Below are 14608 nucleotides of genomic sequence, written 5' to 3'. Positions count from 1 at the left end.
TGTACAGATGTAATGTGCATTCTCATCCCCTGAACCCCAAGCAGTTTTGAGGTGTTTTTTACCCCTGTTACATTTAACTCACTGTGGCCTCTTTCTTTTCTGCAGTATAGAAGTCCTGCACATCTATAGAAACAGAGCCAAACATAAATCTTAAAAAAGGGAAAAAAGAAAGAGTGCAAGTTTAATTTCTTTCATAATTTATTTTACAAACTATATATACTTTGTAAAAGTATAATATTATATTATATGCAACATTTTGCAATTAAGCCCACAAGTTTATTGGGAAAAAACATTCAAGTGTGGAGCTCCACACGCTATACATATTAAACCTCAAATTAAATTCAGACAATTCATGAACTCCAGAAAAAAGACATTTCACAGAGAAAAGACCATTCCTGTAAACAGAGGGGAGATGAGAAACACAACAAGAAAAATAAAAGGGCACAATTTCCGTGGCTACAATTGATCTCTCTCACACACACACACACACACACACACACACACACACACACGAACACACATATACTATATATATATATATATATACATATATATATATATATATATATATATATATATATATATATATACATATGTGTGTGTGTGTGTGTGTGAGTGTATTTATGTATATATATGTGTGTGTGTGTATTTACCCAATGACCAAACATGGTGGACCCTATTATTTATTAATCTTTAGGAAGGAACAGTCCAGCCCTTATTCTTTACTGAACAGTAAAGATGAAAAACAGCAGGTCTTGGACTCTTTTTGTTTTTACATTTGTCAGATCTGTCTAATATTAAGCTTTCTTTTATGTTTGTGTATCAGACCGAGAAGCACGAATGCGTCTCTGGTCAGATGTATCAAGGGCAGCGAGGCGTTCGGCTGTCCAACCTCGGTCCAGGAAACTACTCAGTCAGAGTGAGAGCCACGTCATTGGCTGGCAACGGCTCCTGGACACACGCTCTGGATCTTTACGTGGCCGAACGTAAGACACACACTGTCATGTGACTTCTTCAGTCCTTTTATCTGTACTATTTTCGAACAGACAGAAATGATGATGCCTGTGATCACTAACGTAATCGAAGTATTTGACCCCACAGGATATGAGAACGTCCTCTACGCTATGATCTTTGTTCCTATCGTCATCATCCTCTTCATCTGCCTTTTAGTCCCAATGCTGGTGGTCCTCAGCAGGAAAAGGTGTGTGTGTTTCTGTGTACTGTAGTTTGGTGTGTAGAACACAGCTGATGTTTCATAACAGAATTAATCTGCATAAAACAAATAGAAACAAAACAAAAAATACAATGTAGAATATCATGTATCCTAACGTAAAATAAGTCTACCTAAACCTGAATAACCGAGCCAAAGCCAAAGCCAGTGACAGGAAAAAACACATGGAAGATAGCTCCTCTCGAAAAAATGTTTCAATGGTCACACTAGGATCCCTATTCAATTACCATCCACACAGACAAGCACACAGTCCAAAGGAAAAGGCTCGTACCAATTACAGCCCATAAAACTAAGTGGCAGAGGCTTTTGTTTTCACTGTGAATGGCACCCTCTTGAATTTGTGGTCGTACCCTGTAATGTTTAAGTATTGTTCGTGTCAAAATATTTACAATGAACAAAACTTAAAGGGTAAGTTTGGTATTTTTTTTAAACCTGGACCTTATGTTCCTGTGTTTTTGTGTCCAAATGACTTATTGGTATTCTTAGTATTCTGACAATATTACGGAAGGGATCCCTACAGAGGTCAACCTTTTTGTTTAACCAGAAACAGTCTGTGAATCGCTACCGCCAAACCCACCCGACACCCAGCATTTTTCCATTGTAAAACACACTTCATTTGAAGTAAACAAAAACAAATTAAAATTCACAGAAAACATCGTGGTTTATCTTTACACTGTTCCAACAATCACCTTCTCAGGTTTGGTTGAAATAAATCCTTAAATCACCCAGTTACATGTGAAAATATGTTGCTCTATACATACATGCTCCATACAGGCTGAAATTAATATATATTTAAATGGAGTCTGGTGGGTTTGACAATAGTGATTTTCCTGCTCATTGTGGTTAGAAAAAGAGGATCTTATTCTTTAAAAAAAGAAATATCTGTAAGGATCCTTTCCACAAGTTGTCAGACACTTAGAATAACAATCTGAGCCCGTCTGAAGCAAAAACAAGCACTTTTAGAGGACGTCCATTGAAGCTGCAAACATGTCCTAAGTGGTTACATTGCAGCCTCTTTCACAGCAGCCGGCTGCAGGCACTCTAATCCAATACCGGACCATTTTCCAAAGTTCGTGTTCCAATTTGTTACTTTGACACAAAAACATGGGAAAATAGGGTCCAGGTAAAAAATACCAAATTTACCCTTAAACTGACCAAAACAAACCATAAAGCATAATTGTGTATGTCTATGAGATTTAAAAACTGGGAGATGTTTGGGTATTAAGACATTTATTTATGCAGGAAATTAACAACAGCCCTGCTGACATAGTTACTGTATTTCTCAGCTTTTTTTTTAAACATTGTTTCAATCTTAAATCAATGTTTCGAATTGCTGCAGCACCTGAAGGCTTTCAGAATTGTTTCAGTGTTGCATTGCCAATATGTTTTGGAAGCTTAAGCTGTGATATGCACGATTATACACCACGCAAATCCCAAAAGAATGCCTGCACGTGGTAAGAAGGTAAGTATGAAGGTATGTCCAAGTGTGTATGTGTCTTTAAACACTTCTGTTTTTGTTTTGGTCAGGAACAGCGATCGGCTGGGAAATGGAGTCCTGTACGCCTCAGTTAACCCGGAGTACTTCAGCGCTGCAGAAAGTGAGTGAAGTGTTTGTGTGTAGGAGAGAAATGAAGTGCACAGTTTTATTGCTGTTGTCAGAATAACTGGAAATGTCTATGCAGGGTCTTTAATGTTGTGTGTTTTGTCTGTGCAGTGTATGTTCCTGATGAGTGGGAGGTGGCACGGGAGAAGATCACCCTGAGTCGTGAGCTCGGCCAGGGCTCGTTTGGCATGGTGTACGAAGGCTTGGCAAAGGGCGTGGTCAAAGATGAACCAGAGACCCGCGTTGCCATTAAGACTGTAAACGAGTCGGCCAGCATGAGGGAGAGAATCGAGTTTCTCAATGAAGCCTCTGTCATGAAGGAGTTCAACTGTCACCACGTGGTACGAACACAAACACACGTTATGATAATACTGAGTAGTGGTAGAGTGTGCTTCATAAAGGTGTCAGTCAATTCTTGTGTCACGGTGATGTGACGTGCTTTGTTTGGTGCAGGTTCGTCTCCTGGGAGTGGTTTCTCAGGGACAACCCACCCTGGTCATCATGGAGCTGATGACACGAGGAGACCTGAAGAGCTACCTTCGCTCCCTCCGACCCAAAGAGGTACTGACCGACTTACATATGCATGGGCTTCTTCCCACCAGGTTCTGGTTCTTTAAACATGAATAATTGAGTTGGCTTGATTTGATAATTGTTGTTCGGAAAGTTTGTGTCTGGCTTTCGGTCTATGACCCCTTTGCACCTTGCATTAAAAAGCGTTTTGGGTGATTTGGGTGTAAGAAAAGTACGCTTGTAGAAGCACACAGAACACACTGAGGACGGATTGTAATCTGATCAGCCATACCACCTCCAGAGGTGGTCAGGGGACGTTTTGTGAATTTATTGAGCTCAAGTGTAATTTCAATCACGTTTTCAATTCACACACAACATCCTGGCTGAAATACGTAATCGGGCTTGACTGTTCAGAATCAATGAGGTAGCAGCAGCTCTTCCTCATCTGACACTGTGTGACGCACACATGTCTCTTTCTTATCTGATGCCAACAGTACTGCGGTGTCTTCATCATCTGTTATGTATTCTTCCTGTCAATCACTGTCTTTACAATCAGATAGGCCTGTGTCATCCTCGTCAGCCTCCATGTTGCCTTCTAAATCTACAGTGTAACAATATACGGTATATAAAACAAATATATGTTGCATTTTTAGAGACAATATCAGGGCTAAAATATGACAAGGCATAATGTAAAGGCAGTCATTGTGAGCTTCCCCTTAAAACATGTCCAGAGTCAGTCATGTTTTTTATCACAGGAGTAAAAGATGTCAGGAAAATCAGCTGGCGGTTTTCTGTGACAGAGCATAAGACATATCTGAATGCATCTAATGGCCAAAGCTGCCATGCAATCAATACTGGGCAGTTTTAGTATAAATACAAAGTCTACTTAGATTTTTGCATTCTTTATAGAACTCTAGTATTTGCACTGTACACAGTAAACTGTGAGTGAACTGATAACCTGTGGCTCGGCTCTTCTTCCGAGAACTTACTCTCTCCAAATGGTCTGTTTGTCTGTCTCCAGCAACAGTGGTCGAGCCTGTCTCTCCCTCCTCTGAAGAAGATGCTTCAGATGGCTGGGCAGATCGCTGACGGCATGGCTTACCTCAACGCCAACAAGTTTGTCCACAGAGATCTGGCAGCCAGGAACTGCATGGTGGCCGAGGACTTCACCGTTAAGATAGGAGGTAAAGAACTGTAAGGAGGTTGGAGGTCCATGTCGGCTACGAGGCAGAGGCAGGAGGGAGTCGGGATTGTGCTAATTAAATGGACATGTCTTCATTATCAAGTTACTGTGTGACCAAATGATCAGGGTAACTTTAAACCCAGTAAAGGAACTCTCAGTGGGGCAGCAGCGTAGCTCTGTCAACATGTTTTCCTTCCAAGATCCAGAGCTGACCTTCTTCATTAGAAATGTGATGCAAGTAAACATGTTTACAGATTTTTTTCGCCTCAGAGAATAGCATCTAACCCATTCTAAAAGTGAAACCTTGTTGAGCTTGCCATCATTAAGGCCGCTGTGGTTAGATTGATGTGCCAGGAATACCAGTAAGATAACCCTTTATTATTCACAATGTTGCAGCAGCTATGATGTACAGGATAAGCAGTGAAAGAACAATACAATAGTAAAAAAAATTACAAATATAAAAACCATAACCATATCTTTATTATTTTTTTTATAACAGAAATTACATATAAATAAAATAGCACCAGCAAATATGGTATACCAGCAAAATGAAAAGGCAAAACAAAACAAAAAACTAACAACAAACAAACAAAAAAAAAGCAGAGGTGAAAAAAACGATGTTACAGCAGTTACAATGCACAGAAATCTTTAAGATTACAAGGGCTAAAACACTTAATAATCTTCTGTCTGACCCCTCTCCCATCTTTGGTTTTATTAGTCTTTGTTAAAAAGAGTCCATGAAGATCCCCCATATATTTTCAAAAACTGCCAGCTTTCCTATGTGTAATTTATGTCAGTTTTTCCAAAGCAACACATTTTGATAAATCCTTAATATATTGCTTTATACTTGTTTTCTTCACATCCTGCCATCCCATAGCTATTGCTCGCTTAGTCATTAAATTTCACAGTAATATTATCCAGGCATGTAAAAATCACAGAATTAGTCAAAACCATTGAAAATTTTGTTGTGTGCAAAGAAATTGTTACAGTTATCTCCAGTGGATAATCTTCCACATAATGTCACATAATGGCAAATTAATTTTCTGTAGCTGTGGATGTTACGTAGCTTTAATATGCCTCAGTGTGTGACCCACTGTTTACCATTATGTAGGTTTCAAAATTTCTCTCTGGGTTTTATTTCTCCTGTTCTTCCTGCCAGCTCACTGAAATTATGTTTGAATAGAGTTTCAATCTGATATGTTTTAAAAACAAAGTGGGGCAAGAAAAAACAACAATTCTTTATCATGGGTCTTTGAAAAGTCATGGAAAACTTTGGAAATTTAGTCCATGGAGATGTGTGGGAACCCTGGTCCTATAACGTCAATAAAGAGTGCCCTCCTGTGGAATATGAGCTGCCATGACAACAACAACCAGCTAGAGCAATTAAAACCATCTTTATCAAATGCTGTGGTTGTTTAAATAAATGTCAATGCTTCACTTCCTCTGCGTGTGTGTGTGTGTGTGTGTGTGTGTGTGTGTGTGTGTGTGTGTGTGTGTGTGTGTGTGTGTGTGTGTGTGTGTGTGTGTGTGTGTGTGTGTGTGTGTGTGTGTGTGTGTGTGGGTGTGTGTGGGTAGACTTTGGCATGACTAGAGACATCTATGAGACGGATTACTACCGTAAAGGCGGTAAGGGTTTGCTCCCTGTCCGCTGGATGTCACCGGAGTCTCTGAAGGACGGAGTCTTCACCACCACCTCTGACGTCTGGTAAGCAGGCGCACACAAACAAACACACACGGTGGCTTCATCTTTTGTTTACTACTTCCAAAGAATATGTTCAGAGTGTGGCAGTGACAGTGGAAAACACACTGATTTAACCCTCTCGCTCCATCCCTTTTTTTCAGGTCGTTTGGAGTTGTACTGTGGGAAATTGCCACTCTGGCAGAGCAGCCCTATCAAGGTCTGTCCAATGAGCAGGTGCTCCGCTTCGTCATGGAGGGAGGGCTGCTGGAGAAACCACAGAACTGTCCCGACATGCTGTAAGACACCAAAACACGTACAATCTGCAGATTTCTCACATTTCTATCCGCAAGCCGATGTCTTCCTGCCATGTTTCCCTCTCCTTCGTTAGTTGAATCATAAGTGACGACGTTTATTCACACAAACAACAGAGTGAAGCAGCACTTCGGCCCGTCAGCCTGCAGGCATTGGGATTTCCACACCACAGTGCTGATTGCATTCACAGACCGTCTGTTTGTGCTCTTGTGTTCTCCAATGATGTGTTTGTTCTTAATATGAAACAGCCCAAGTATAAATCCACATCAAAAGACTTGTGAGCGTGGCAGACGAATTTGGCCGCATCAGGAAGCATCAGATGGTGAAGTCATAAGGAGAGCAAATGTGAAGCCACAGGGTTCACTGTGGGAATAATGATGACAGTAAATTTCCATTGATGAGAAAGTTGTCTAACGGTTATTTTGAAATATGTTTTCCATAAACGTATTGTTTAACATGTGGATAAAACACTTAAGAAAATCATTGCAATGTGCTTGTAAAATATTTTTAAGTCTTGTATGGATAATATTAGGACTGACCTGACTAGGGCTGTAATTGACATCAAAATTTGCATTTGAATGCTCAATTTTCTTATATATATATATGTACTATATGCCTTACCAAAAAAGTCCCATAAATTAAGAAATTGTTATTCAACTTTGTTTATTATGCATCAAGATTAATTATTTCCGGTTATTCTTAGAAAAGGACATTTAGGCTTAATGATAGTTAAGTGATAGTTAATGATAGTTAGTGGTCCAACTTGGACAGTTTGACCACACAGCAGGCTTATACAGTAAATATGCAAGCAAGATGTCAACAATGTCAAGTGCGTAAAATAGTCTTGCAGCTTGCAAAGATGACCCCCAAAAGTCGAGTGCCAGATACTCGACTTTTGTCTTTGTGCTAAGCTAAGCTAAGCTAAGGTAAGCTAAGCAGCTGCTGGCAGTAGCTACCCAATTAAACATATCGGTAGTATCAATCTTCTCATCTTAGCAAGAATGGGAATATTTTCCAAAATGTTCAACTATTTCTTTAATCTTGCTTGCTGTCTCTGACTCCAACAATAAAAATTGACTTAATAGCACAAACAAGAACTATATAGCTAACCAGCACATATTATTAATACAAATCCAATGAAAGTTAAACATGTAAATACAGATGAATTGTCACAGGAGCCCGGTTAAAACAGCATTTGTTTTAAATCACACACTACAAGCTTTGTCGTAGAAACCAAGAGCAGAACAAAAAGATGTCAGGGTTTGGCCAAAAGCGATTCTTCCATTTGATATTAATGAGTTTCCATCAGAAAAAAAACATTTGCTACATATGATGTAACATGCAGTAAAGGTTGCCATCTTGGTGTGGGAGGCTTGTCAAGATCCAGGCTTGATGTAGAGCTCGCTGTGCCAGCTGCTGGACCCTGGTGAAAGCAGCATCAGCTCTGTGCTTCATAAACAAGAAGTTGGGGGGGTAACACACGGCCGTTTTAGCAACAGAAAGCAAACATGTGGCAAAAGTAAATATTGGCTTGTCGGTAGGAAGGCACAGTTCCTCTGGATAGAGTAATTACTACAGGAGGACATGTTGTTGATGTAGACTGAGCTAAAGTGTGTGTGTGTGTGTGTGTGTGTGTGTGTGTGTGTGTGTGTGTGTGTGTGTGTGTGTGTGTGTGTGTGTGTGTGTGTGTGTGTGTGTGTGTGTGTGTGTGTGTGTTTTTAGGTTCGAGCTGATGCGAATGTGTTGGCAGTACAATCCTAAGATGCGTCCATCCTTCGTGGAGATCATCAGCAGCCTGAAGGATGAGCTGGAACCGTCTTTCAGAGAGGTCAGTTTCTTCTACAGTGCCGACAACAAGCCGCCTGACGCTCCTCAGCTCCACCTGGAGAAGCTGGACAACATGGATGATGTCTCTCTTGAGCCCCCTTCTTCCAAGCAGCCACAGCAAACTCCAGTCCCCCAACAGACCCCACCCTCCCCGAGCTCAGAGGCTCCACCCGCCCCCTCGTTAGCGCCCAGCTCCCCCTCCTCCCCTTGTACGTCGGCCGCTGCCATGGACAAGCAGCCCGCTGGCCAGCAGGCAGCCAACGGGCTGTCGGGGTCGGGACTCGCAGCAGGGTCAGGGGCGGTACGGCCGTCTTTGGACGAACTGCCACCGTACGCTCACATGAATGGAGGACGCAAAAATGAACGTGCCATGCCCCTCCCACAGTCCTCTGCCTGCTGATCGGACGGACACCCACCGGACTGCAAACCCTGCCGCATCCTCCTCAGCAAAACCTGATGTCTCAGCAGGTGGGATCTCTTTTTCTTTTAAAAAAAATAACAAACCATGTCCACCAGCTGGCTGTGGCTATTCAGCGAGGAGCAAAGACTCACGGGAAGGTGAAGACAACTGTCACTAAGTCCATGTTCTGCTGTACCTCCACACCACCCTTTTCATACTCTTCTAGTTTTGGTTTCTACCAGCTGGCTGTCAGATGTGACACTGCCCTCGCTGCTGAGTGGGAAGACCAAAAAAACGGAAAAAAAAAAAGAACAAATTGATTTGAGGGAGACCTCTCTCTCTCTTTATGGCTGAACTTATTTTATAAATTGTTGTTTGTTACTTTTTTATACGTATTTTCAAGTGGGAAAACAAACTGTTTAGGCCTTTATAAATGACCGGCGTCGTGGTGGCTTTTGGGCGGGCATTATGGTGAAACTATTAAGCATATCTAATGAAGAAGCACTTCAGAGAGGCCAGCGTCTCCGGCGGTCGTTCAGTAGTCTTGTTGTCCTGCGGGCTGGGTGTCAGCGTAATGCCGGGTCAACAGCCAGTCCGCTTAAACTAACAACCAGAAGGAGAAGAGGTCAAATCTGCCAAATTTGTTGCCAAAATTGTGGGGGGTTTTTTGACAAATTTTCTCTTCTGCAGTCTTGCCCTGTAATTCTCCAACACAACGGATTGAAAATGGAAGCAAAACAAAAAGCACTTGCTTCCAGGTCATTTTTAGAATCTGTGGTCAATGGGATATTAACTTCCCTCGACAGTCCTACACTATCCACAGCTGCTGTACTCGATCAAACTGACGTGTGTAACATCAGTTAATCTGACATTGAGCCACATCCTCTCACAAAGTGCCGTTCGGTTACGGTTTAAACACCAAATCCACTCAATAAAAGAGCAAAAACAGAAATCCTTAAAGCATGGGCTGCTGAGGGAAGCTCATAAAGAGGAAATCGAATATGAACACTAGATCTATAACACCTCTCGATCGAGGTTTGCTCCGAGTTCAGAGGCGTCAAACAGGTATGTTTTTAGACTAGTCATTAGTCTCCAACATCTCTCTGTGGGCAGAGCATTTATGTACGCACCAGTTGTTTGTGTGACTTTTCTAACTTTTCTACAGTTGGAGACATTCATCATGTACAGAAAGAAGCTGCTATTCCTTATTTCTCTTGTGGTTGTAATATAGTTGATATCTATATATAAAAAGAGAAAAAAAACTCCTTCAGGTTGGATCTACGAACGTTTCCACTACAGTCCATTTTTTAAATGCTTGTAATTGTGTAAAGTGTATCTGAGCTGGTTTTTGGTTTCTGTGTTTGCGTAAAGGTACGACAGTTTGCCTTGTGTTCTGAAACACCGGTAACTTCCCCTCCCATCTGACTCCAGGACAGTGATGGTACCAATGATCGATGTTCTGTTCTCTCGGGAAGCCTCGGCCTCTGTACTCTAGGGTCTATACTGGGACTCCCTAAAAAGTCGGTATTTGGATCAGCGTGGTGTTGCGGGGCGCAGCAGGGCATACTTGGGTTAACTGAAAAATTAGCCAAACTAGACTGAAGAAAACATTCTTACAGTTTGTTTAATGCATGCCAAGTGTACATACAGAGGATACCCGTGGTTTCCTATCATTTTCGGGGTTTCCCACACATTCAATTATTTATGACCGCCTGCCATGATTAAAACATCTGGCACCACATACTGATTTTCTATTTTTGGAGCTGGACCATTCATTAGAAGCGCTATTAGAATACTGTTTGGTTATTGATTGCACCACACTATCTAAATGCAGAGCGCACTCTGGACACGGATGGAGCAGTAGAACGCTAGGAGCAGTGAAAGTTAAACTTAATCATTCATTGCACTGGGTCCAAAAGTTTGCATTCACTGGCCTCTGCAGCAGCAGCTCCTCTCATCCAACAATCTTATTACGAGCTGATCGACTGATCAGTTATCCACCTTGCAAATTGCTGCTTTGGAAAAAAAGAACTCATGAAGAGTTCAGCCTTTTAATTTAAAAAAACATGTAAAAGTTGAAGTGTATCTTCGTGAATCTATGCTCACAAAATTATAAAAAATGATCTCATGTTAAAGTTACAGTTCTGTGTCCTGTAGGTTTGATCTTGGGGTAAAGGAAAAGATTAGTTTAATAAACAACTTTTTAGCTTACGGTTATGCTATCTTAGCCAAAAAAGTGACAAGACGACCCCAAGCGAGCCGACGAGAATGCACAACAGGCACACAGGATGTAAGGAACTGCCCCCAGGATAAAATACTGCGTTTTTAGAGAGTCCTGGTTTAAACTCAGAGGCCAGATGTCAAGCATCACTGCTGAGTCCCAACTAAATCTCAGGTCAAAGAGAAAAGTAAAATCCTTCTCTAGTTTTTTTTTCTTTAACTTTTTTGTGCTGTCATACCTAGAGACATCCAGCCTTTTTGTGTGTTAACCTTTGTCTGATTCTACGTCCCTCTGACTCTTATTTCATTGTCTGTGATCATTAGACAGGAGGAGCGTTTCTCACATCAGTCTGAAACCAGAAGGGGGTTTCCAGTTTTAGATGGGTCTTTGCACATAATGTATGGAGCCCCAACACTGACAAAATGTAGCCAAAGGTTGTCAGAGTATTCCACATATAACTGAATACATCAATTAAAAATATTGTTACTTTATTAATATGAAACATATAAATGAAATGTACTTTTCTTTTTCTTCCAGTCTGTTGGTATATATAAATACAAAAAGCTTACTGGTAACGTTGGGGAAAAAAAATCCCTCCACTATGATTTCTTAACTAACAATATTATTCATTGTGGTGTACAGTAATATTTTGAATGTTTCTCATAACCTTTCGCCACATTTTGTCTGTTTCGGGGCTCCAAATGTTTTTGCAATGTAATAACACTGAGTTAAAAGTACAAGCTAATGCAAAATCTAATTTATTCAGTACAACGGCACGCCTTAAAATCTTATTTTTCTAGAGGCGAGTGCAAAAACTTGTGCGTTTGACGATTTCACTTTCTGCTAATCAACTTCTCTCTCTTGGATCACGGGTGGTTTTCTGTATGCTGCTGATAAATCCACATTATTTATCTTCTTTCGACATATTAACATGTTTGCAGATGATTGCTGGTGTTAAAACTGGGTTGAGAAATAGGCTAAGTGAAATGATCTCACAGCATAAAGATATTTTTAATGCCTTAAGAAAAATAAGATTTCACAATGGAGGATTAAAGGACTCTATAATTGTATCAGAGAGCTAACTGTAACTGGAGAGCCCTGTGCTGAACATCTGCGCGTTCAACAGACGGCTTTATCAAGGTTTACTGAAGAAACCCATCGCACTAAGATATGAAGACGATCTGAGAGGACCACGTGGAAGGAAATAGTTTGAATCCCCAGCCCAAATGTTTCTTGGTTATTTATGTTATCTTTTGTGAAGTGTTAATCACTGTACAAATTCCCCACACATTTTTTTTCTCCCTCTAATATTTTGTTTGTTTTGCTATTTTGGGGGAAGTTTTGTTTTTTTTTTTTTTTCACTCCTTCAACCATCCATCTACCTCACTTTTTTCTCTTTTTTTTCTTTTTTTTCAATCTATTTACATGTACAGAAAAACAAAACATCTCATCTGTGTTGTCCTGGCTGTAATGTCGATCATACTGTGTGCTGTTGATATGGTTAAATTCAAACCACAAACCCAACCATCCTGAAGGGGGAAGATGGCAAAATAAACATGGTGGTCAGTACAGAAAGAAAGAAAAAACAGGTTAATGCTGGGAAATATTTCTTTCTATTGTGCAGATAATCAACAAATCTTTCGTCATGTAATCAGAACAGCTGCTGGTTTTCTCGGGGTCTGGTTTATTTCTCAGATGCTCTGCTGTTAGAGGAGCTGTTCTGAACATGTAAGAAGGAAGGAACTTCCTTTCCAGTTATTAAACCCTCCTGACCTCCGCACCTTTGCCCTCTCCCTGACCACCTCCTACTGTCCCCAAGTACTCCTCCGAATTTCAGACCTACGGTCTGAAGCTGAACCCCAGATTGTGCCTGTCATGTATCGTCATAACATTTAAGTCACATTGCTTTGCATCTGCTTTTTGATTCTCGAAAAACCTTAATGTTCATTTAACAACAGTTCCTGCTGTTCTGTCGGTTATTGCAGAATCATCAAAGACACTCCTAATGGATGGAGCAAAAAAAATCAAACCAGATACCTAAATTGAGTTTGTATTTTTCTAGTTGTGTTTTGTGCAACACAAAAATAAGACAATTCTATATAAAAATCTAAAATAATGCAATGTGACGCAAATACAGACAAATATAACTGATAACAAAACATTTTTTTCCAGATTTTTTTCTTTCTTGGTCATCTTGGCTGACACTAAAAGTCCTTTCCCTCAGAAGTTATGTCATGAACAGACACTGTATGTGGAACCAACAGTACGTTTGTACAGTTGCCAAAACCCCCAAACATACCTGAAACTGAACTCTACGCTTGAACACATTTCATTCAGGATGCAGGATGTTCAGAAGAGTCTTTGAAGATTCTGGAAAATCCTTTAAGCAACAGTCGTGTTGTTGAACAGCTTTAAGTTGGCCGCTTCGCTCTGTGACTCAAATGGAACTACGACACATGAGAAGTCATTTTATACTTTGAGCCTAAATTCTGGTTTAGGCCTGTTTCGTAAAAAGAATGCTCTTACTTTGTCTTTTTTTGCCTCATTAGGGATGGAAATGGAACATGGACAGATTTTTCTCACTGTTTCAGTTTCAATACATATAGAAGGACATGATCGCCTCTTTTGGGTGGTTGTGTGTGTCTATTTTGAGACAGTTTTCACTGGTTAGTTTTCAACAAATTTGTCAATATTGCTGCTAGTATTTGTTCCAGTGAATTTGATCCAAAGGCATGGTAACTGTTAATGACGTGTCCAGTTTTCCATCTGCTGTTAGAGTGAATTAACCGACAGGTAATCTGCATTCCCAAAACACTCAGCTGAGCTCTAATGTTCACTGGAAGCAATTGGTTTTGTATTTTACTCCTCTTCAAGTCTTTACTGCCATAATGGGACTTTTGGCATTGTTCCTTGTGCCTAGACTTGTTACCATGGTAATCATAATATCAGTAAAATAAAAGCGCCCTTCCCCATACAAGGCAGGTTTGTAGTGTCAGGCTTTTCCTTTCACCCAGTCTGACCACAGCCGACCGCGTGAGATCAGGATAGGTATTTCAGTGTTTGTGGTCTGATTTTTGCCTCACTTTCACCACTGGAACACCGCAGAGTGGACATCAAATTGAACAAATTTCTTTTTCCCCTTTTGTGTTACATCGATGGTCAATATGTTACCAAGATTTTGATGTGTGTAAGTTATTCATAGCCTTCCAACTTTTGCGTTTCTATTGAAATGATCTGTTAGATTGAGGTTTCATTTTGGTTTTCTTTTGTACATGCTGTTCTAAGAATTTTTCCTGTGATCGATATATTCTGAGAACTGGGAAAAATGATTGGCTGAAGGAAAAGAGAATGTCTGTTTCTCTGATTCTTTTTTTATACACAAGATTTAAGATGAATAAAAATGTATGCAAACTGTTTTGCTGCTCGTCTCTGGGGAAGTGTGTATGTTTGTGCTTCCACAGTGGTACAGTGCTAATGAGGGGACACATTTCTACACTTTGCATTTTGTCTGGGTCTATGGAAAAGAATTGAAACTGAAACATCACCACAACAGAAGGGTGTAATGATGAGGCCTGGTCAACTGAAGAGATAACATGAAATATCTCTGGAGTCTTTAGGGATCAATGCCCTTTACTCAACT

The 14608-nt window shown here is 40.5% G+C and overlaps 1 protein-coding gene across 1 annotated transcript in view; it reads left to right on the top strand.

Annotated features, from left to right (window-relative positions):
- Nucleotides 1–14383, top strand: part of igf1rb (insulin-like growth factor 1b receptor) — a 59509-nt gene extending 45126 nt beyond the window's left edge. The window contains exons 13-21 of the mRNA XM_042483876.2: nucleotides 827–986; nucleotides 1102–1201; nucleotides 2759–2829; nucleotides 2946–3175; nucleotides 3288–3395; nucleotides 4366–4528; nucleotides 6103–6232; nucleotides 6370–6504; nucleotides 8243–14383. Of these exons, the coding sequence (XP_042339810.2) occupies nucleotides 827–986; nucleotides 1102–1201; nucleotides 2759–2829; nucleotides 2946–3175; nucleotides 3288–3395; nucleotides 4366–4528; nucleotides 6103–6232; nucleotides 6370–6504; nucleotides 8243–8747 (1602 nt within the window). The 3' untranslated portion in view covers nucleotides 8748–14383. The remainder of the gene's footprint in view (nucleotides 1–826; nucleotides 987–1101; nucleotides 1202–2758; nucleotides 2830–2945; nucleotides 3176–3287; nucleotides 3396–4365; nucleotides 4529–6102; nucleotides 6233–6369; nucleotides 6505–8242) is intronic.
- The last annotated feature ends 225 nt before the right edge of the window (nucleotides 14384–14608 follow it).

The sequence above is a fragment of the Plectropomus leopardus genome, chromosome 1, assembly GCF_026936395.1.
Source record: "Plectropomus leopardus strain MGB_pleo_1.0 chromosome 1, ASM2693639v1, whole genome shotgun sequence".
Classification (NCBI taxonomy): domain Eukaryota; kingdom Metazoa; phylum Chordata; class Actinopteri; order Perciformes; family Serranidae; genus Plectropomus; species Plectropomus leopardus.
The sequence above is the reverse complement of the archived record's forward strand: the minus strand, read 5'-3'. Positions and strand labels throughout refer to the sequence as shown.